At 49.6% G+C, this 19,307-nt stretch overlaps 8 protein-coding genes across 10 annotated transcripts; 2 read left to right on the forward strand and 6 right to left on the reverse strand.

The window, feature by feature from the left end:
- Positions 1 to 195: 195 nt before the first annotated feature.
- On the forward strand, positions 196 to 4,764 carry FOIG_10654 (uncharacterized protein). Its single transcript, XM_031211035.1, has 2 exons — positions 196 to 596; positions 647 to 4,764. The coding sequence occupies exons 1-2, from the start codon at positions 550 to 552 to the stop codon at positions 1,113 to 1,115; spliced, it is 516 nt and encodes a 171-aa protein (XP_031058968.1). The 5' UTR covers positions 196 to 549; the 3' UTR covers positions 1,116 to 4,764.
- On the reverse strand, positions 426 to 4,806 carry FOIG_10655 (uncharacterized protein). The gene is made up of 2 exons (XM_031211036.1): positions 1,803 to 4,806; positions 426 to 1,749 (listed from the first exon to the last, which is right to left on the reverse strand). The coding sequence occupies exons 1-2, from the start codon at positions 4,332 to 4,334 to the stop codon at positions 1,567 to 1,569; spliced, it is 2,715 nt and encodes a 904-aa protein (XP_031058969.1). The 5' UTR covers positions 4,335 to 4,806; the 3' UTR covers positions 426 to 1,566.
- A 484-nt stretch (positions 4,807 to 5,290) lies between these two features.
- On the reverse strand, positions 5,291 to 8,918 carry FOIG_10656 (uncharacterized protein). 2 transcript variants are annotated; one of them, XM_031211037.1, is made up of 4 exons: positions 8,355 to 8,918; positions 6,011 to 8,291; positions 5,819 to 5,965; positions 5,291 to 5,771 (listed from the first exon to the last, which is right to left on the reverse strand). In XM_031211037.1, exons 1-4 carry the CDS (start codon positions 8,486 to 8,488, stop codon positions 5,607 to 5,609), a joined length of 2,727 nt encoding a protein of 908 aa, XP_031058970.1. In that variant the 5' UTR covers positions 8,489 to 8,918; the 3' UTR covers positions 5,291 to 5,606. The 2 variants fall into 2 exon arrangements, with proteins under 2 accessions (XP_031058970.1, XP_031058971.1); XM_031211038.1 differs by having other exon boundaries at positions 6,011 to 8,918.
- Positions 8,919 to 8,939: 21 nt separating this feature from the next.
- FOIG_10657 (uncharacterized protein) lies at positions 8,940 to 10,305 on the reverse strand. The gene has a single exon (XM_031211039.1). The coding sequence runs from the start codon at positions 10,020 to 10,022 to the stop codon at positions 9,156 to 9,158; it is 867 nt and encodes a 288-aa protein (XP_031058972.1). The 5' UTR covers positions 10,023 to 10,305; the 3' UTR covers positions 8,940 to 9,155.
- Positions 10,306 to 10,429: 124 nt separating this feature from the next.
- On the forward strand, positions 10,430 to 14,173 carry FOIG_10658 (uncharacterized protein). Of its 2 annotated transcripts, XM_031211041.1 has the most exons (2): positions 10,430 to 12,666; positions 12,718 to 14,173. In XM_031211041.1, exons 1-2 carry the CDS (start codon positions 12,080 to 12,082, stop codon positions 12,818 to 12,820), a joined length of 690 nt encoding a protein of 229 aa, XP_031058974.1. In that variant the 5' UTR covers positions 10,430 to 12,079; the 3' UTR covers positions 12,821 to 14,173. The 2 variants fall into 2 exon arrangements, with proteins under 2 accessions (XP_031058974.1, XP_031058973.1); XM_031211040.1 differs by having other exon boundaries at positions 10,430 to 14,173.
- FOIG_10659 (alcohol dehydrogenase) lies at positions 11,867 to 14,203 on the reverse strand. The gene is made up of 3 exons (XM_031211042.1): positions 13,889 to 14,203; positions 13,505 to 13,843; positions 11,867 to 13,454 (listed from the first exon to the last, which is right to left on the reverse strand). Exons 1-3 carry the CDS (start codon positions 13,996 to 13,998, stop codon positions 12,875 to 12,877), a joined length of 1,029 nt encoding a protein of 342 aa, XP_031058975.1. The 5' UTR covers positions 13,999 to 14,203; the 3' UTR covers positions 11,867 to 12,874.
- Positions 14,204 to 14,360: 157 nt separating this feature from the next.
- FOIG_10660 (ATP-dependent RNA helicase DBP9) lies at positions 14,361 to 16,650 on the reverse strand. The gene is made up of 5 exons (XM_031211043.1): positions 16,248 to 16,650; positions 15,709 to 16,184; positions 15,258 to 15,655; positions 14,797 to 15,181; positions 14,361 to 14,742 (listed from the first exon to the last, which is right to left on the reverse strand). Exons 1-5 carry the CDS (start codon positions 16,566 to 16,568, stop codon positions 14,478 to 14,480), a joined length of 1,845 nt encoding a protein of 614 aa, XP_031058976.1. The 5' UTR covers positions 16,569 to 16,650; the 3' UTR covers positions 14,361 to 14,477.
- Positions 16,651 to 17,073: 423 nt separating this feature from the next.
- Positions 17,074 to 18,533, reverse strand: FOIG_10661 (inositol oxygenase). The gene has a single exon (XM_031211044.1). The coding sequence runs from the start codon at positions 18,154 to 18,156 to the stop codon at positions 17,230 to 17,232; it is 927 nt and encodes a 308-aa protein (XP_031058977.1). The 5' UTR covers positions 18,157 to 18,533; the 3' UTR covers positions 17,074 to 17,229.
- Between the last annotated feature and the right edge of the window lie 774 nt (positions 18,534 to 19,307).

Raw genomic sequence — 19,307 nt, forward strand, 5'->3', positions numbered from 1 at the left:
ATGAGCGATGTCTGCAGCGGCGAAATCACCTGCTCTGGTATCAATGATAGTTACCAAAAGCTTTGGATGAAAAGGAAATAGAGACTTCTAGCTACAATGAAGCTTCAATGCTCAGGTCTCTTGCCTTAGGAGCTTCAATCAATGCCGTTGACTTCTGAGCTTCATCCTCTGTACCACGTAGTTGCCCCTCATGTCAGCATCTCGACTGTATGGAGCTCTGACTAAGTGCTCTTTGAATCATGGCAACGCAGTGTCATGAGATAGATAACCCTTGGCATTAAATCGTGGCCAGCTTCATGTTTGAGCAATATCAAGGACATAGGCCAGTTGCCGGAAATATTACCGGAGGCTCCGAAGCGAACTTCCGTCCAAAACGCCGCGCCGGAGCATAAAGTGGGGGAGAACCCCAAGGAACCACCGGGAGCTACCGGGGGGGTGGCCATCACCTTCTCACCTTTGTTCTCCAACCTCTAACAAACACCTTCAATCAACCATCTCGGCTCAACTCGATAATCCAGACACATCACAATAATCAGAGACATCGCAGAGATGGATCACGTCGAGCAACACATGGCTCAACAAGCCAGCCAAGAAACGTATGCCATCCCCTCTCTACTCTCTGATCTCCATCACTAACTCTTCCCAGCGCTTCCCTCTTCACACCCCTCAACCTCATCCTCCTCAGCGCCGTCCTATACACAACCTACTCCATGCTCCGCTCCTCGCCACCTCCATCTCTCCCCCGCGATGCGCCCTCAACAGTCTTCAAAACATACACTCCCCACACTCTTCTCCCCTTCAACGGCGAGGAGGATCGACCTGTCTTTCTCGCTGTGCGCGGTCGCGTTTTTGACGTCTCGCCTGGTCGTAACTTCTACGGCCCTGGTGGTCCTTATAGCAACTTTGCCGGTCGGGATGCGAGTCGAGGTCTTGCGTGTGGAAGCTTTGATGAGGACATGTTGACTAAGGACCTGGATGGTCCGCTTGATAAGCTGGAGGGACTCGATGCGGAGCAGATGGAGGCGCTCCAGGGCTGGGAGGAGAGATTCTTGGAGAAGTACAACGTTGTTGGAAAGCTGGTTTCTGTGCAGGACTACGAGGCCCAGAAGGCTTAAGAGGTCAACCACCAGAAATCATTGAGCGATACGATCACGAAGCATATCTTGGAGCAAAAGTAACATGATGGAACATATCAGGGTACATGAGCGACTCGCATTCCTTCATTACTGTAACTATAACAAAGAAAAAAACATCCCATCTACCCAGTCAGGGCGATCAGACACATACCATCACTCTATCCCGACGCGTTGCCTCAACAAGTCCTACCCTACCCAAGAAAAAAAAAAGCGTAGAAAAGCAGGGTTCCACGTAAACCAAACTCCGTGCAATGCCTCCTGTACATTTTTGCGTGAAAGCTACGCAGTGTGTCCTGGATCAGAAACCAAAAACACTATGTATATCCTGTAAAAGAAAAAACAACAATGGCGAGCTTGCCTAGACTGAGGTCGGTATAGAAAAGGGAAACAAAGAGAGGGCTTTTTTTGCTGCTCAAATCATACACGTGCTTTATTGCATCTCTAAGATTGTTGCTGCTTTGCGAAGAAGCGCTGCCGTCTTGGCAACGATGGGTTTGGCGGCTTTCCAGTCTCCCTCCTCGATGCTGTCGCGAATAGCGGGGAAGATGGCTCCGTCGTTGGACCAAGCCTCTGGTCCGAAGACAACGTTCTTGAACTGTGTTCGGTTGGGAATCTAGAGATAGGGTCAGCTTAAGTCTTTCAGTCAGTCTCAAAAGGGGGTCGTACACCACCACCGATTTCAATGTCCAGTAACGCCGTCTCAAAGTATGCCATCTTGTTGTTGTATGCAAGTCGAGAGGCACCAATATCGTTGGCTTCCCAGCCTCCATTGCCCAAGACCTCGCGGTCCCATTCCATTTCCCACTTCTCGAATGTGGCGACGTTGTGTTGAACAAGTGTTGCAGCGTCCTTGAGCTCCTTGAATGCGTCCTTCTCGCCCTTGGGCTGGCCGTCCATTTGCTTGAGTGCCCACTTCTCGAGATCTTTGACCCATTGACCCAGTCTCTGTGCATACCAGCCCATATCAAACGGCATGATGGGCCGATCGGCCATGTCGAGAATGAGAAGAGCTATCACTTGTCCCATTGCCCCGTGATACTCGAAGTCAGGATCGATGAAGTTGTCCACCAATCCAATCTTGTCGTAGCTCGAGTGGTGAGGGACTTGAGTACCCCTGAAGGCCAGATCGAGTGAACTTGTTCCTGCGATATCCTGGAATGGAATGTGGTCGCCACGTCCCTCTGGCTGCTTCAGCTCGGCATGGCTCTGATCCCAAAGGTCCTTCAATGTACTATTAGTAGAGGGATCGATAACTCGGCCCAGGGCATGAAGAAGAGACTTTCGGAACACCGGCGATCCTGAAGCATGCAGGTCTTTTCCGACAACTGCCGCCCCAAGATTGAGGTAAGCAAAGGCATTATCACGCAGGGCCTCTGAGTTATGCTCGACATACTCAGTTGAGCCAATCAGGTTGTACGCAGAAGCATCCCAAGACATAAATTCGATGGTCCTCAACGGCCTCCAGCCTCGCTGTACAAGATCTCCGAAGATTCGAGCCATCTCAATCATGACAGCTGTGCCTGAGTGGGGGTCCGTTGCGCCGAAAGCCCAAGAATCTCGCTGATTACCGATGATGATAGACTTAGACGTCTGCTCCATGCCATTAATTCGACCATAAACATTCCAGATGGTGTGCAATGAATCCTCGTCTTGCTCGTTCTTCAAGCGCACAATTGGGGACTTCTCACTGCCGGTCCACCACTCGACGTCTGGGACACCGCCTTCCCACTTGTTAGGCACCTTTTCGCCATAACCCTTTAGATGCTGTAGTAGCACCTTGGCATCTCTCCAAGCGAGAGGGAGACTGGGGATACCGACGAGTCCATTGGCCTTGTCGAGTGTGATTCGCTGATCGCCCTTGCTACCATAACCAGGCGACAAGGGGTCACCAATTCCCCAGTTCGTGAGACCTACAGAGCCTCTTTGAACACCATCTGAGGGCATATACACTCCTTCGGGAGCAACAACACCCTTCTTGAAACCGTCGTCCGCAGGGTCGGAGTAAATGAGGCAGCCAGCAAAGCCTGCCAGCTCGGCTGCCTTGACCTTGAGAGCTTGATTCTCCGGAGGACCACCGTTTTTCACCAACGCAATAGCTCCCGTGGCATTAACACCTTTGCTTGCAAGATGCTTGAAGTCGTCTCTTGTACCATAGTTGGCGTAGATTAGGGGTCCCTTGACGTCTCCCGACTTTGAGTATCCGTGAAAGGCGTACGTTTGTCGACCTGCCGTCTCGCCTCCGACTTCCTCTTCTTCTAGCTTAGCCGTCCATTTGGCCTTCTTGAGATCCTTATCGTCCATGATCTGCACCACACGACCGTCCTTGCGGGGATAGTTGAGGTAAACCTGATACTCATCCATCATAACTTCGTCCAGTAGTGCCCTGCTGAACATGGCCTGAACATCCAACGCGGTCGCATAATCACCCTCGGTACCGGCAATATGGGCGTAATTCGAAAAGTGCTGCACTGATGCGCGCATTCTCATGGGATCAACGGTCCGCAACAGATGGGCTCTAAGGTCCTCGGGGTTGAAACGGAAGCCACCTCCTAATCTATCTGACAAACCACCAAACATATCGCTGGCGAAGAGCAGATAGAAAAATCCCAGTATAATTGTGAGCGCCAAAATGCGCACACAAAATAAGATGACGGTTGTTTTGTCCACCTTCGGAATGTTCCACCTCCTCGTTGTCTGGCTTGGCGTCTCCTCATTCTCACCCGTGGCATTCTCGGCGTTGTCGGCAGCTGGCGCATCAGCTCGTTGAGGTAATTGTATGCGAAATCGTGGTAATCTCGGCCTCCAGGACCATTTCCACCGCGGTAGAGTTAGATATGACCCTATTCGCTTCCCCCACTGAGAGCCTCGGGATCGGTCGGGTTCTTCGATCTCCATCTCCTGCATCTCACGTCGTACCTGCGCGGCTTCATCCTCACTCTCGCTATCGCTGGCCCATAAACTGTCCTCATCGTCGGTCTCTACTGTTGGTGGTCGATAACCGTCGGGTCTGCGGGAGGAACTGGCGCCACTCGAATGTTGTAGGAGACCCTGTGATTCCGCCTCTGTTGCATTACGCTCGTTTGTTGGAGACCTCGGAGCAGGAGCCCAGTCATCTGGATCGTAATGGCTACCACTGGCCACGGCCTGATCGTAAGTGGGCGGTATAGGATCATAGAAAGGAGTCTTTTCGGAAGGCATCTTGATGGTGATTGAGCGCTAACCGCGCCCTCGGTTGTCGTATATTCAATCCGATGAGAAGCTCGTTCAGGCGTGTCACAAAGCAGTCGAGATAAACAGTGCCATTCGCTGAAGGGGATCGGATAAAAAGGAGCGGGCGAATCGCGGTTTCGATCGATCGATACGAAGCAATTAAGTTAAGATGAGCGAGGTGCAAGCACGAAAGGAGCGTCAAGAAAGAGAGACAAGAGACAGACGCCAGAAGCGCATCGCCAAACTAACAAGTCCAGGCTTAAGCTCTGACTCGAGATGTTGTTGACTGGGTAAAGAAAAGGAAGGGGAGAAGAGGCTGAGATGATTAAAGTCAAAGTAATGTACCGAGTTACGTTGTTGGCTGCAGGCAGGTACAGTACAAATCCAATGCGCTGCGACGGGGGGGATGATGGCGAACCTAATGGAGTGTCCACGTAAGGTAGGGGACCGGAGTCCACTATAACTATAAGCCGCCGGTTAGTACGGAGTAAGAAGACAGACAGCAGAAGACACACAGACAAAGGTGGTCGAGGTCTCAAGTGGCTGAGTTGACCCGGGGGACTTGGCAAGCCTTGGCCTTTGGAAACTTTGACAAAATACCAGTAAAAGTACTTTCGCAGACACCGTACTATACTATAACTCACTCCTCTTCTTTTTACCAGATTACACGTGAAATGTCATTCATACTAACACTATCTATCTATCTCAGAGGCATCCAAGGAGCTTACCAGGCCAGGCCAGGCCTTGTCTTGTCTCGGCTCTCACAATCACTCTCACTCTCCTGAATCCGCCCATGCACGCCACCAGGATTACCCCACAAAAGCTGGGATAGGGAGACAGCCTAACTTGGACAGGGAGGTGATGTGCGTATCATCGCTTTGCTTCTGGACTCGACGTAAAGTGAGGGACGTGTCAGCTAATTTGTTCAACCGTAATTCGAGATTAAGCAGGCTATGTAACCCTCAGACAGGATTGCGTGGGTGAGGCTTCAGTTATTTTTGGGCTTACTATCCGTATATATGCATTCTTTGTTATATATCTCTCAATCAGGGGTTGGTGACAGCGACTCTCCAAAACTCTCACTGTCGCAGGAGACTCAGCTTGGCTTCACCGCGCATATCATCAATTTTTGGGCAAAGTTTACATATATACAACTAGTGGAACTGCGACCTCCTCGATTCATGCCTGCGGGCTAAACATTATCTATCGCTATGCCGCTCAATCACCTTCTCTTTCCTTCAATCACTAGTGAATTAGACCTCAGTTCGGTGTCAAAACGACTCCCTCATATTGTCGACTTCGGATGTTCTCCAATGTCTGATGGAAGTGCCGGCGGCTGTTCTCAACTGAAGCAGAATCTTGTTGGTTGCCGGCCAGATTGGAGTGGATGAGTTCAATGAGACCATTGAGATACTTGGTTGTGACCTGCTCGAGTTAGCAATTGCTTCAACAGTTCCAGGATCGAGACTCACTGATTCGTTTTGTTGGTCAAAGTAATACACATAGCGGTCCAGAATCTCAACAAAGAGCTCAATCGATGTGGCTGTCTCCATGCAGGAATCGGCAACACGAAGGGCACGCTGAAGACATTCAAGTACTCGCTTACCATCACGGTAAAGCTATGCAAGTTAGCTGAGGTCCTTCACACATGGATTGATACATACCTCTGTTTCTTCTGACTCGCCATTGGACACCATGGGAGTCGCCCACCACAAGTGACTCGCCAGATACACAGCGCGACATTGATCTGGCTTGCGTAGCAGCTTGCTACCGTGCTGTGCGCACTTGGTGATGAGAGTGTCGTAATTCTCCTTTCCAAAGTTGCGTGTCTGGTGAAGAGCAGTAGCAATCACACAGACAGCCTGGAACTGAGCCTTCGAGTCCGACACAGCCTCCTCATACACTGTGAAGGCTTGTGCAAAGAATTCATATGCAACCTCTTCAAACCCGGTCAGATCGGCTGTTTGACCAGCAGAGGCAAAGAGACGCAGCGCCATCTCTGCAGCCCCAGAGCCATTAACACGGGTGTACAACGTGCTGAGCGCTGAGTGCATAAACTTGAACAGAGCATTACTCTGTGTCTCCCAGTTGTCGTCAAAGTGCTCACGCTGCTTGAACTTTCGCGCCAACTTCATGCATGCTGTGATAAGAGGTGGCGTCGTCGTGCGGATACGCTCGTTTCCTTCCGAGTACGCCTTTCTTGTCATTTGGAGCAGCTTGAACTGAGTATCGTTGTCCTCGGCCTGCAGCAAGTGCACGATCCTGGCGAGCCATCCCTGCTCCTCCATTGTCTCGTCTGTCTCCACAGGACGTCGTTGGGCAACACCTGGGTATCCTTGAGGCGCCTGGGAACCCTCCTTGATGAGAACCTTCAGTACCTCCAACACGTTCTCGAGCTGTTCCGTAGTCGAGATCTTGGTCTGGTTTTTGAGCAAAGTGCGAGCGACGCCACCAGCAACGGCACGGCGGGTAGGGTATGATTGCGACTGGAAGAGAGGAACGTAGGTAGGAAGAGACAAAGCAGTAAAAGTGGAAACATATCGGTTAAGGGGTGCTTGAAGAAGAGCAAGCAAGCTCTGCTGAGCAGGAGGCGAGTGAAGGTCGGCATTGTTAATGTTCTCCCGAACTTTGGTACTTGCGTAAGCCAGAATCTGGTCAACGTAGTCCAGTCTGTCGGGATAAATGTTAAGCGCAAGGTTGCAAAGTGACACCAGGAGAGCAATAATGTCTTGCACAGGAAGATGCTGAGCCTCCACCAGGTTCTTGACCTGGGCGAAGAAAACCTCGTAAAGCTGTACGGTGTCTGTAATTGACCCTTGACCGTTCACAGCAGTGGTTTCTGTATCCGCAACTGAAGGTGAAGACTCGGCGAGTGTGCTTGAGTCGTCGTTGCTGCTCTCACCAGCAGTTTCCTCTAAAGTCTCATCGGTGGCCTTGGCTGTAGACTCCTCGCCCTCGGGTGTCTTGTCGGCATCTTCGGATTCGGCATCTTCGGATTCGGCATCTTCAGTAGGCTCGCCCGCTTTGCCATCAGGTTCGGATTGCTTAGACTCTGAAGGTGTGGCTGTCGATGCCTCTTTTTGAAGGTTTACCTTCTCCAACAGTTTTGCCAGTGCATCCGCCTCAATTTGAGCTCTATCGTCCGACTTGTCCTCCGGTCCATCGCGTTCAGCATATTCGGACAATCGATCCATCAGACCAATTACAATGGCCTTGACGTTAACATGGGGGTTGAGGCGTGAAACTGCACCAAGGAATTGGTCCAAGGTGTGCAGGTGGAATTCATCCGGGAAAACTTGCGTAATCACCTCAAGGAGATACTCTTGGGCGAGAACGTCCCGGCATTGAACCACCTGCTCTAGCAGCGGTGCTAGAATACTAGACTTATACGTTTCAAGATCAACAAGCTGGCTTAGGCGTACGATATTGCTGCCGACCAATAGCTGCAGTTCCTTTCGCTCTCGAATTCGCTGCTCGCGCTCTCTCGAGTGGCCTTGGTGTTGTAGACGAACCCATAGTTTGTTCATCTCGACGAAATTTGTAAGAACGAAGTTGATGGAGTCGCTAATGTTGCCTTCAGGACCGTCGCTCTCAGTAGTTGGCAGGTAGTCCCTCGCTTGACCAGACAGGTAATATCGGAGGAAGAGTCCACGAATAGGATGCTGAACACCTCGGCTCATGTCCATCATGTCCTTCATGAGCTCCTTAACGGGCGCATCTTCAATGGCCATGTAGGCGGTTCCCACTGTAATCATAAGATACAATCGTGGGACGATGTTGCCTGCATACTGGACGAGCTCGTAAAGGTCGGCCAGGTGGTTGACAGGGTGGTTTTCGCGAAGATGAACAGACAAGTATCGCAGGGCGTCGAACACCGACATGTACAGCTCGTAGTATTGCTTGGGTCCAAGACTGCTTGTGCGAAGCTCAGAAACCAGAGTCGAGCTTCCAGAGTCAGCGATGCCATTCAGGGGACCGAGCTATCTATCGCGGCAATCATATACATACCAGCATTTGAGCGCATCCATTAGCTTTCCAGGAGTGTCGAGACATTTGCGCATAAGGGACGTCTGCTGTCGCACGGCAACGAGAGCATCTTCAAGCAGACGAGCCTGGTCCTCGGGGGGAGCTGGCGTGGCCATATTGTCGGACTATGACGGCGGGGTAGCTCGGAGCAGGTCAAGACAAGCCAAACTCCTAGCAAATTCACTAGAATGCGACTGTGATAGACGCAATGGTGAAGGAGATGATAGCGGGAGTCGGAGGTTGCGCGGAGCTGTCGGGTTGTCGTCGATAGGTTGCGCCGCATACAAGGCGCAGAACGAACGGGAGCGATGACGATACGGGGGAGGCTGAGATAATGGATTGGATGGGTTGAGGTGGGCCTAAGCTCCGCTGGAAGACAGCGGATAATGGCGCTGTGCCAGTTTGTCTTTAGGCGGCAGGGGCTCTAGATGCGTCCCAGCCACCGGAACGGACTCAATTCTGGAAAAAGGAAGATACACGGCGCAGGGACTCATCACGTGGTGTCAGGGAGTCAGTCGTTCCTGCGTCTAATAAGGTGGATGAGATGACTGAAGATGTTATGTCAAATTTATCAATTCACTGATTATAATCGAATTGCTTCATCTTACTGTCGTTCAATCTTCCTCATATTCAATTATGTTTCATCAACGAAATGTCCAAAGTAACCAATGCCAATCATGCTTAGTTATGGTTAAATAAACTTCAATAACTCCTTGCAGTGCAACATGGATGTCAACTGTGCCAGCTCCTCAACGCCTTACTTCAAATCCTTCAATGCATCTTTCAGTTTTCCAAATTCGTTAGACATCCATTTCTCTCACATCTCCTGGACCGGCCGAATACTCCAACGCCACAATACTGTGGTTGTCCAACTCGCGCAGGAATCCCCAGATCATCGCGAAGAAAGTCCACCAACGAGGTATCAATCGAGGATGAAAATGCGGCAAGGACCAGCATCATATTCGACTCGGGATGAGGCAGGTTGTGAATATCAGCAACAATGACGACCTCCTTGATCGTTTTTATCGACGCCAGTTCCCGCGCCCATTCCAAGCTTTCATGACGAGTTGTATATAATAGCCGAAAGTCAGAAACCGTCAAGCTCTGCGGGCCGTCCCATGGCCCTCGTGGCCGAGCGCCTTCAATGACAAGTGTCAACTTATCCAAGCTTTGCAAACTTCGCAGCGAACGACACACAGAAGACCAGTCATATGAATCTGGTTCCATGACATTTGTTGGACTGCGCTTGTAGAGGCTGATCTCCCGGACTAAGTCTCTAGTGCGTGGCGTCTTATCAGTGAGGAAGGGCACCAAGGCCTCGAGGTCTTCTCCAAAGTGGAAAGCATGCTTTGTGTACAGGTAATGAGAGGCTTCCTCTCGGATTTTCCTGTTGATATGCATAACTGCAGTGTGCATCGATCGGCGGGGATGAGGGTCGGCGCAATATGTCGTTTCGTAAGACTTCTTTGCGATAGTTCGCTCCATTATATGATATGCTGAACGTTGGGTCTTTGAACGGCGCGCCTCATATTCATATTTAGACTGATTCCGAATTGAAATATCTTTGGTCCCGCCGTTGTCGAGAAGATAGTCGTATATCAGCATGCGAATCTCTGGAGGGATGCGCAAGAGCATAGATTCTTCGGCCATGATGGTTGAGTTGCGTAGCAATGCCTGAAAGAAGGAGGGAGGTGTCGGAGTGGTTTTACAACGCCTTTCAACTGAGGAATTCGTTTTGGACGCCGATGACTTGGTGATGTCAGTCTTGGTGATTGTACTAGTCGATGGTGTCGACGAGTCACTAACACGGTGACGGACAATGACGGATAACGCGAGGGATCTCACGTCAGAAGCCGCTTCTTGCAATGCCGACAAAGATAACAAAGACAATACGATGCTATCGTCCAGCGGCAGTGCGACAGCTGCCTTATTTATGTCTACAAACTGATCAGCAATTCGGAGGGGTCCGTCCATCAAGGTGCCCACTCCCCGGACCTTGACGACCCAACCCCAAGGTCGGCTTTGTCAAACCAATAAGTATAAATTCAAGCCATTGAGCCAAATCTCAACACAGATTTGAAGCGACTAAGGTCCGGTCGCTTTGCCATCGGTGTGGCAGCCTTCCCCGTCCTTGCTCTCCGGCCACCTTGTTTTCGTGGGATAGTTCTTGATAAGGCAACCTACTGTGTAGGACAAGGTGCCCCCCAACTATACTCATTGGTCCAACCGCTAGCTGAAGTTCAACTCCTTCAGCTTCTTGTAGTGGATGCTGCCAAAGTTTAAGTTGTTGGCGATTCTTGCATAAAATTACAAAGATTCAGCCATCCACTAATATAGAGAGTGGAGTGCAAGACTCTTCAAACAAGAGAACGGTCCGTTGTCTTGCGGACTGTGACCCTAGAGATGGCATCAAGACCCCCACCACTAACCCGCATCGCGGACCCAGAACTGCGAATGACGAGATTGAACTAAAGAAGCACTTTTCCCAACTTTTTACAAGCTGAATCGCGTACAAATAAAAGTCCAACAAAGGGACAGGTTCCAAGAAATATCAATACTTTTACCGCCTTGTTGACGCACGCGTTCCAACGCTGTACCTGAGAGACGTTTCTTTGTCTTTGAGTTCAGCTAGTCACAAGGTTGTCCATAAAGAACGGCAATGATCTCATAGTCACCGGACTATCAACCTCTGTGATCGTGGACTCTTCAATAAGCACGGCGATGTCATAGTTTGTGAACATAATTCGCTCGAGAATCTCGTCCGGGGAGCTACTTCACCGAGCTAGACGTGCTTGTGCAGTCCACAATTCTCCGGAATACGTGGTTCGAAACATAGAATCATGCACTGGGCTACAAGCCTCTCATGCCGTTCTCTAGAGGCAATTACCATAGACCGTCTTCCGTCGATGTTGCAACGCGAAACGATAACTTATCATGGAGCAAATATCGAGTCATGCAAGTTGAGCCAAGGATGCCGGCAAATGTGCTTCTTGTTGCGATAACGGGCTATGTACTTGGCGATGTCGAAGACGGAAAATCCAACTTTCCAAGCACTTGTTTTCTCCATGATTTCAAAACAAATTTGGATACAATGGCCCCAGGCATATAAGCGAAGCAGGCTTTTGACCACCAGCGATGGCGATGAGGCACCAATAATGATCCATGTTTCTGGTGTCAAAGTAGCACGGCTCTCACAAACCGAAAAAGTCCGCGATAGTCGGATGGCCACTCTTGTTGGGGTGGACCATCCCATGCGACTATTATAGCGCCATCTACCTCGAAGGTGATGATGAGGGTGCACAACCCGTCAACACCTTCAGAGAACCTTGGAGGTTGATCCGACCGACTTATCGGACCTTGGGGTCCCCGGATTATCTCAGGGCTCATTATCAATTAGAGTTTAAAGTGATACGATGCTTGCGGGTTCCTGGGGTGCTTCTTCAGAATCTCAGTCGAAATAATGAAGATGTCAAGGTATAAATCGTCTTTTCTTCTAGAAGCTCACATAGAAATTTCAGGGATTGCGATCCTTGCTAGCGTTACATATCTTACGTCTTGTGGTCCACTGAAACACCACATATGCAATGCTGGCATCTGAATAAGCAAACTTGTTGTTTTACACACGACCTTTCTCTTGAAGCCATACAGTGCCCTTCTCCTAGGCCTCATCTGAGCTTTCCGTATTCCAGGGGTTAATCATCTTAAATATGGCGAATCAGTTCTCTTTCCACGACGCTTCTGCATCATTTAATGATGCTCAGTTCATGGCTGATGCAATGGACTCGACTATACCCCACCTTGTTGCGGCGGGAAACGCTGGTCAATGGGGAACTGAGCCCCTTTCTAGAAAGGAGTCGTTCATGCAGAAGATGCATGATGCTGTCTCAAAGTCGGAGCAGTTCTGTGAAACGGGGGCTGGTGATCGAGAGAGAATATTTATCGCCGAGGTTGAAGACGATCAGACCAGCTCAGGATCCACTGCAAACGGAAACCTCTCCCGCCGTGTGGACGAGAATGGAAAATCCTTTGTGTCTGTTGGTTTCGTCAAAATTGTCGAAGAACAATTCGTGAGCTATTTGAAAGAGACAGAGAGTTTGAAAGCCCAGATCGAACCTGCGTTGAAAAAGGGCAAGTTTGTCTTCCTCCAATACCTCGTCACTGATCACCGAGTTGGTGATAGACGTCGTGGGGCTGGGGCTGCTCTCCTTCAGAAAGTCAAGGATTATACTCTTGAGCGTGGTTGGAAGACGATCTGGCTTGATTGCTGGGATGGAGGTAATGGGCAGTTGGTGCAGTATGTTCCCAGAAGGACACCCTCGACTCGGTTCATTTTTAATGGTTACAGATACTACGTTGATCAAGGATTTCATATTATGGGGAGCTTTGGGAATAATCATGATGATGGGTCTTCATGGAACGGTAAACTTTTCCGTATGGACATGGCCTAGAAACTGCTACCGAAGCAAGCATCATACAGCCACCACTGCTATCTCTGTGGGCATTCACTTCTCCAGAGGAGCTGTATCAACAAAGCAGCCAAAGAAGGGATCCCGTCCTCCTACAACTCCAGCCTCCACTGCCAATTTCCTCAACTCTTGATTCTCCTCCTTACTCAGCGTCACCTTTGCTGCTCCCACGTTCTCTTCGAGATACTTGATGTTCTTCGTGCCAGGAATGACAAACATTTTGGGGCTCTGCTCCAAGATCCAGGCCAGGACGAGCTGTGAGGATGTGAATCCCTTGTTCTTGGCCAACTCATTGAACTGGTCCACAATCTTCAAGTTCTTCTTGAAGTTGTCACCCTGGAACCGCGTCAAGTTTCTTCGGGTATCTGTCTCTTCGAAATCATCGACAGAGCGGAACCGACCGGTCAAGATACCACGACCAAGGGGTGAGTAGGCAAACACCGCCACGTCTAGCTCTTCGCAAGCCTTGAGAAGGTTTGTTCCTGAAGGACCTTCGATATCGAGTGTCCAGGGGTTGTACTCGACTTGTACTGCTGAGATGGTATGGATGGCGTGGGCTCGGCGGAGAGTGGTAGACGAGATCTCTGAGAGGCCCAAGTACTTGACCTTTCCCTCACTATGTGGGCGTGAGTCCTGCTTAGCTTATTTCATGGTGGAATGACTTACTCAACCAATTGCTTCATAGCTTCCACAGTCTTCTCAATAGGCACATCCTCGTTTGCACGATGCATGTAGTACAGATCAATGTGCTCAACACCAAGCCTCTTCAAGCTGCTCTCAATACTCTTCCTCACATGCTCAGGCGATGAATCAGTAACTATCCCTTTCTCACCTACCCTCAGCCCAAACTTGGTCGCAAGGAAGATATCCTGGCGACGTTCGGGGTGAAGCTTGAACCATTTGCCTACGACATCTTCACTGTCGCCGTAGACATCAGCTGTGTCCCAATTCGTACAGCCAAGTTCCCATGCACGGTCGAGGAGTTTGAGACGTTCTTCGTCAGATCTAGGGATATTAGTGAGGTTCAGGAGTTGGAGATGTGATTCATACGTGGCTGCTCCGTATCCGACGCTGATTCCCATAAGACCAAGACCAATGGATGGGATCTTGGGGCCATTCTTGGTGAGCTGTCGAAGAGGGAGTTGAGCTGGAGGAGCCATGATGTAGTTCTCAGAAATGGAGTTTGGGCAGTTGGAGGAAATATTGGTTGGATGCAAGTGGCTTGGCTTTTACAAAGAACATGTTCTCAAACACAGAGAAACTCTCTTCCTTTTATACATGTCCAACGCCTCCTCATCATTATATTAACCGCCCTATCCCAGTCCAGGTTACGACATTATTTCCTGTGTCCTTCTTGATATTCGTTACATCAGTGTATGAAACGGGGTTAGCTTTGCGCGGACATATCCAGGCAGCTTCTCATCCCCACACTTGCGGCCGAAAGACTGCTTGTCTCCGAAACTTTAAACCATCTTGCATGAATGACTAAGACAGCCTCGGTCACGGGCAATATCTTATTCACCGTGAGGTTCGTATCAGTATAGGCCAATCGATAGAAACCAGGTCAAAGAGAACAAAGAATCTTGAATTCAGATCAAGGTATCAAAAACCACAAAAACGCTGTATTACACTAGTCCCTCTATTTTGTCTTGCGCCTCGCCTTGAATGTCTTGAGCGGATCTCGCTTCCTTGAGCCAACCTTAAATCCGCGACCCTTCTTACCCTTATGGCCCTTGCGGTCTTTCCTGAGTGCCACAAAGCCAATGTCGTTTGTCAAGGCTTGTTTGCCATCTTTGGGTAGGAGATACTCTGGGATATGCTTCAGGTGAGCTTGTTGTCTAGCAGTTCGAAGTTCACCGTCGTGGCGAAGATGGGTGAGTTCCGTAGGGTTCTCTTCGAAATATCTGAACGATTGTTAGTACAGTCTGAATATGATGCGTTATTGTGTATATGCTTACCGCTTCAGTTTCTCACTCTTCAACAGCTCCTGTCGCAACTCTCTTGTTCGGGCCTCTCGGATAGAAACCTTGGTAACTGCACGTAGAGCATCGTTCATTCGGTACCGGAAAGGATCCACTTGCTTCATGTTGAAGTTGTAAGGCTTCACCTCTTTTCCTCGCTTGGCTTGCTGCCTGATGATCTTGGCCATCACCTTCTCATCATTCTCTGAAGCTGGTGTGGACGTAGGCATGTGCTTTCGGTATAGATCTTTAGGGACGACGAATGACAGAGCCATGCCAGTCTGTCCAGCTCGCGCTGTACGTCCTATTCTATGTGTGTAGGCTGATGCTGTTGTGGGGAGATCGAAGTTGATGACTGCGGAAACCTTCTTGAAATCGACACCTATAAGTGTTGTTAGTGCAAGTCCTGGGCTTGGGTAACTCTCTGCCATATAAATGACAGCGCCGGGCAAACATACCTCTTGATACACCATACTCTTTATCACCGCCCTTGGACTTCTTGGCCTTCTTCTTCGGTCGCTTTGCTTCCGTCTCCGCATCATCTCCGTCGCCCTGCTTCTCGGCATCCTCAGTCTCGCCTTCAACAGGTTCCTCATCATCTCCCATCATCTCATTCTTCTCATCGGCGGCAATGATGATATCGTAAACGTGTTTGTTGAACTCCTCAACGACATGAACTCGCGAGTTCAAGGGAAGTTCAGAGTTCAGAATACAACTTCGAATGCCGAACTGCTCAAAGAAGAGCTTGAGACGGTAACATCGGTCAATGTCGCTCACAAAGATGATGCACTTGCCCTTGATCAATTTGAGCTTGAAGATCACATAGGCAAGAAGGAACTTCTCGTCTTCACCACACCTAGTAATATGTCAGCAACTGGTCGCTTGTATCTGAATATCAGGAGAACGTACTTGGCCACAAATTGGGTGATACCCTCGCCTTCAGCCTCCTTCTCCTTGAGATCCAACAACGTCGGGTCACGTCGGAAGATCCCCTTGAGTGCGTCGACCTCATCTGTAAGAGTAGCGCTCATCATCATGACCTGAACACCCTTGGGAACCGATCGTGACAAGTTCTCCAGATCCTCACTGTAACCGTAGGAAAGAACAAGATCGGCTTCGTCCAGGATAAGATGTGTGAGTTTGTCGATTGAGAGTGCTGAAGAGTTGGCATTGTGCCAGGCAGTCGCAGGGGTCGAGATAACGATGTCGGGCGAGTTTGAGAGAAGGGCGCGCTGCACGGCATTGGAAACCTTGTCGGTCAACTTGACTGTGCTGATATCCTTTGCGCAGAAGGAAGCAAATTGTTCGATGGCCTTGAAGACCTGGTCGGCAAGCTCGCGGGTCGGGACGAGGATGAGGGCGGTTGTGAAAGCAGTAGAGTCGGTCTAAACACATGGCTATTAGCAAAGTCTTCAAGAATAGGATATCTCGAGAATCGGGTGGCATACAGCTTTGCGCTTCAGAATGCTAGATAGCAAAGGCAGAACATAAGCTGCCGTCTTTCCAGAGCCACAGTCGGCCTTGGCCAAAACATCTTGTCCATTGAGAGCCAAAGGAATCGCCTTCCTCTGCACTAGCGTCGGCTTTGCAAACTTCTGCTGAGCGATAGCTTGTAGCAGTCTAGGATCAAGACCGAGATCGACGAAGGAAGTCTCATCCTCTTGTTTTTGCGCAGGCTTCGTAGGCTTTTCAACTTCGGTAGTAGCAGGCTTTTCTTCAGCGACGACCTCTTCTGTTTGATCGCGCTTTCGTTTCGATAAGGACCCCATTGTGTAAGTTGGTTGTTGTGTGGTGTTGGTGTTGGTGTGTGCCGAAGAAAGATGGTGATTTCTCAACTGCCCAGAGATAATCTTTCGCTGCTGGGTAACTTTTCCTCCAAATTTCCAGCAGGCTGAGGGGCAGCTACCCGGCGGATGATTACTTGATTGGCTGATTGACTATCGAGCTAGCACCTTTGGGCTTAGCCTGGGAAATTGAAGAAAATCGTTCAGAGTTCGAACTTTTTTTTTCTTCTTATCGTGCTTATCAATACATGCACCTCCAAACTTTGTCTAACCTTGTTTGGCTGGGAATAGCTTCACGTTGTTGTTCCTTTCATACACAGTGTAGGCGTATGCCTCTATTTCCAATCACCTGTACCCAACTGCTTCCTGGTTCTATCTTGAAGTACTTGCATAGGAAATATTGAAGCAGACAGAGACAAGTGTCAATACAAGCCAACTTTATTACATGTCGAAGTCGACTTCACTTCAATCACTTAACGGAGAGAGACAAGAGACAGGTTTGATCATCAACAACAAGTATATTTATCATTCGCTCAGTTCATTATATCCCATGTCCCAAAATTCCAGGCTAACAGATTCCCAAAGAAAACATCATGTATATCCCAATTCTATCGGTTCTTTTTTTGCTTTTGCTTTCATTCCCTTTTTACCACTTGATGACAGGGTTGGGGAAGTACTCGCTGATGAGCTCCATGTAGTAAGGCTTGAGCTTCTCAGCATCGGGCACACCGTCGCTCTTGGAGTACAAGTCATAGGGGTTGAAGGCGTTGACAGCCTTGAGCATCTCATGGTCCTTGTCGCACATGAGGTGGCGGTAAGCTCCCTCGCGGTGCCAGGGGTAGAAGGAGTGGTAGCGGATCATGGCGAGAGCCTCGTCAGGGAGAGTGGACTGGTCCTTGACGACGTGGTAGAGGTACTCGTCGTGACCCCATGAGAGCATGACGTTGTCGAGACCACAGTTGGGAGAGTAGATACCGTACTTGGTGTTGAAGTCGGGGTTGATAGCATCGGGGTTACCCTCAGCGAAGGTCTCGGGGTAGATGATCTTGTCGGAGAAAGCACAGCCAACAGGGAATGTGTCACCGACAACGTCCCACTGACCCTGAGTCTCGAGCTCGGGGAAGAAGAGCATAAGCTTTCCAAGGTCGTGGATAAGACCAGTCAACTGCATCCATCGAGGCTTGCCATCACGGCGAATAGCCTCAGCAGACTGAAGAAGATGCTGGATCTGAGAGAGGGAAGTATCAGGGTCAGACTCATCAACAAGAGTGTTGAGTTTCTCCATGGCCTCCCAGATGGTCATCTCGGCACGAGGACGAGAGGCGTTGTAGAAGCGGTTGCGGGCAGCGAGGTTGTAGGCGACTGTCTGCTTGTGGTGCTGCTCGCGGTAGAAGTTCTTGACGCGGTCGGTGGCGTCGTCGTATTGGCGGAAGGTGTTCTTGTCCTTCTCCTTGTCGAACTTGGAAGTCTCGTCGTACTTGATCACGTTGACATCGTCGATCTTGTCAGAGAGAACCTCGAGGGCTTGGCCATCGTGGCTGGAGAAATCGTCAACGACAGCGCCGGGAGCCATTGTGAATGTGATGTGTGTAAGTGAAGTGATGGAGGTAGTATAAGGTAAGTTGGGAGAAGAGGCTGGTATTGTTCTTGAAGATTCAGTTGTAGTTGAGAGTGTGAGAATGATGATGAGCTTGGAGAATTGAATCTCAAAGACGTGAGAAGGATGGTCTTATGTAGTAGTTGATGTCAAAACTGTCCTTCCTTACAAGTCAACCTCATATCGAGAAGTTTTTGCTTTGCCCGCCCGCGCACACCATCAATGGATCCTTTCCCCTTCTTTTTCCCCGCATAATCAAACTTGAAGTCGGGTACATGACCAATCTGCGTCATCTGAGTGGGTGTTTTTGCTCTACAATTCTCGTCAAGTTTTCGAGACTTGGTCGAGATCTGGAGAATGGTGGAACTCTGCGGGCAGAGTTTCTAAGTCGAGAGAGACATATCGAGCTAGATCCGCCGGAGAGACGCCGCTGTGAACCCTGACTTCTCAGATTCTCGACCATTTACGGTTAGATCCGCCGGCTGTAGCTGTTTACGGCTGTCGAAGAGACACCAAGGATAGCATCAGTGCGGACGCAGTGGAGATATTGTCGACTTTTACCTCAAAATGCCACGTTAATTCACCTTGCTAATTTCTTTCTACGTCACGCGGGGGATTAACCGGGAAGATTGCCGGATCTCAAGACCCTTCGCAAACTCGGAGATTCTTGTTCAAAATGTTCTAGACGCAGCTATCGCTTAGATCTCTGGGGCCTCATCTTGCGTGGTAACATGGGGATTATTGTTGGACCCTGAATTAGACAAATACGGCAAGACAGCCTCATGTGATCAATATCAGCAGATCTAGAAGTAGAGGTAGAGCAAGACAGGGCCACAGTCTAGAAGTTTGTCTCTGACAATAGAAGCTTTGAAGGCTGCTTCAATATCAACTCTTAACATGTGGAATGCATCCACTGTCCAACACCTATTAGCATTATAGGATTATAGCTGATGGTGCTTCTCCCACAAACTTCCCCATACGTGCGTCTTGATCTAGATTCATCTTCAAGAGAGGGCAAGCTGAGCCGGTCCGGGGTTGACGAGTTGTTTCCAATATGGTCCATATTTAGATGTTCCCAAAATCGCTAAATTTCCCCGCGGCTCAACTCATATTGTTCCAGGTACGGA

Source organism: Fusarium odoratissimum (genome assembly GCF_000260195.1).
Source record: "Fusarium odoratissimum NRRL 54006 unplaced genomic scaffold supercont1.19, whole genome shotgun sequence".
In the NCBI taxonomy this organism is placed as follows: domain Eukaryota; kingdom Fungi; phylum Ascomycota; class Sordariomycetes; order Hypocreales; family Nectriaceae; genus Fusarium; species Fusarium odoratissimum.

Excerpts from the sequence above, each read along its gene's own strand:
- FOIG_10659 (XM_031211042.1), bottom strand. The coding sequence starts at position 13,998 with ATGGCTCCTCCAGCTCAACTCCCTCTTCGACAGCTCACCAAGAATGGC. Across the intron at positions 13,844-13,888 it reads GTCGGATACGGAGCAGCCAC|ATCTGACGAAGAACGTCTCA; the intron begins GTATGAATCACA and ends TAATATCCCTAG. Across the intron at positions 13,455-13,504 it reads GCTATGAAGCAATTGGTTGA|TGAGGGAAAGGTCAAGTACT; the intron begins GTAAGTCATTCC and ends ACGCCCACATAG.
- FOIG_10656 (XM_031211037.1), bottom strand. The coding sequence starts at position 8,488 with ATGGCCACGCCAGCTCCCCCCGAGGACCAGGCTCGTCTGCTTGAAGAT. Across the intron at positions 8,292-8,354 it reads ATGGATGCGCTCAAATGCTG|CTCGACTCTGGTTTCTGAGC; the intron begins GTATGTATATGA and ends TGACTCTGGAAG. Across the intron at positions 5,966-6,010 it reads GCGAGTCAGAAGAAACAGAG|CTTTACCGTGATGGTAAGCG; the intron begins GTATGTATCAAT and ends TAACTTGCATAG.
- FOIG_10660 (XM_031211043.1), bottom strand. The coding sequence starts at position 16,568 with ATGGGGTCCTTATCGAAACGAAAGCGCGATCAAACAGAAGAGGTCGTC. Across the intron at positions 16,185-16,247 it reads GCATTCTGAAGCGCAAAGCT|ACCGACTCTACTGCTTTCAC; the intron begins GTATGCCACCCG and ends CCATGTGTTTAG. Across the intron at positions 15,182-15,257 it reads AGAGTATGGTGTATCAAGAG|GTGTCGATTTCAAGAAGGTT; the intron begins GTATGTTTGCCC and ends CAACACTTATAG.
- FOIG_10661 (XM_031211044.1), bottom strand. The coding sequence starts at position 18,156 with ATGGCTCCCGGCGCTGTCGTTGACGATTTCTCCAGCCACGATGGCCAA.
- FOIG_10657 (XM_031211039.1), bottom strand. The coding sequence starts at position 10,022 with ATGGCCGAAGAATCTATGCTCTTGCGCATCCCTCCAGAGATTCGCATG.
- FOIG_10654 (XM_031211035.1), top strand. The coding sequence starts at position 550 with ATGGATCACGTCGAGCAACACATGGCTCAACAAGCCAGCCAAGAAAC. Across the intron at positions 597-646 it reads CAACAAGCCAGCCAAGAAAC|CGCTTCCCTCTTCACACCCC; the intron begins GTATGCCATCCC and ends AACTCTTCCCAG.
- FOIG_10658 (XM_031211040.1), top strand. The coding sequence starts at position 12,080 with ATGGCGAATCAGTTCTCTTTCCACGACGCTTCTGCATCATTTAATGAT.
- FOIG_10655 (XM_031211036.1), bottom strand. The coding sequence starts at position 4,334 with ATGCCTTCCGAAAAGACTCCTTTCTATGATCCTATACCGCCCACTTAC. Across the intron at positions 1,750-1,802 it reads ACATTGAAATCGGTGGTGGT|ATTCCCAACCGAACACAGTT; the intron begins GTACGACCCCCT and ends CCCTATCTCTAG.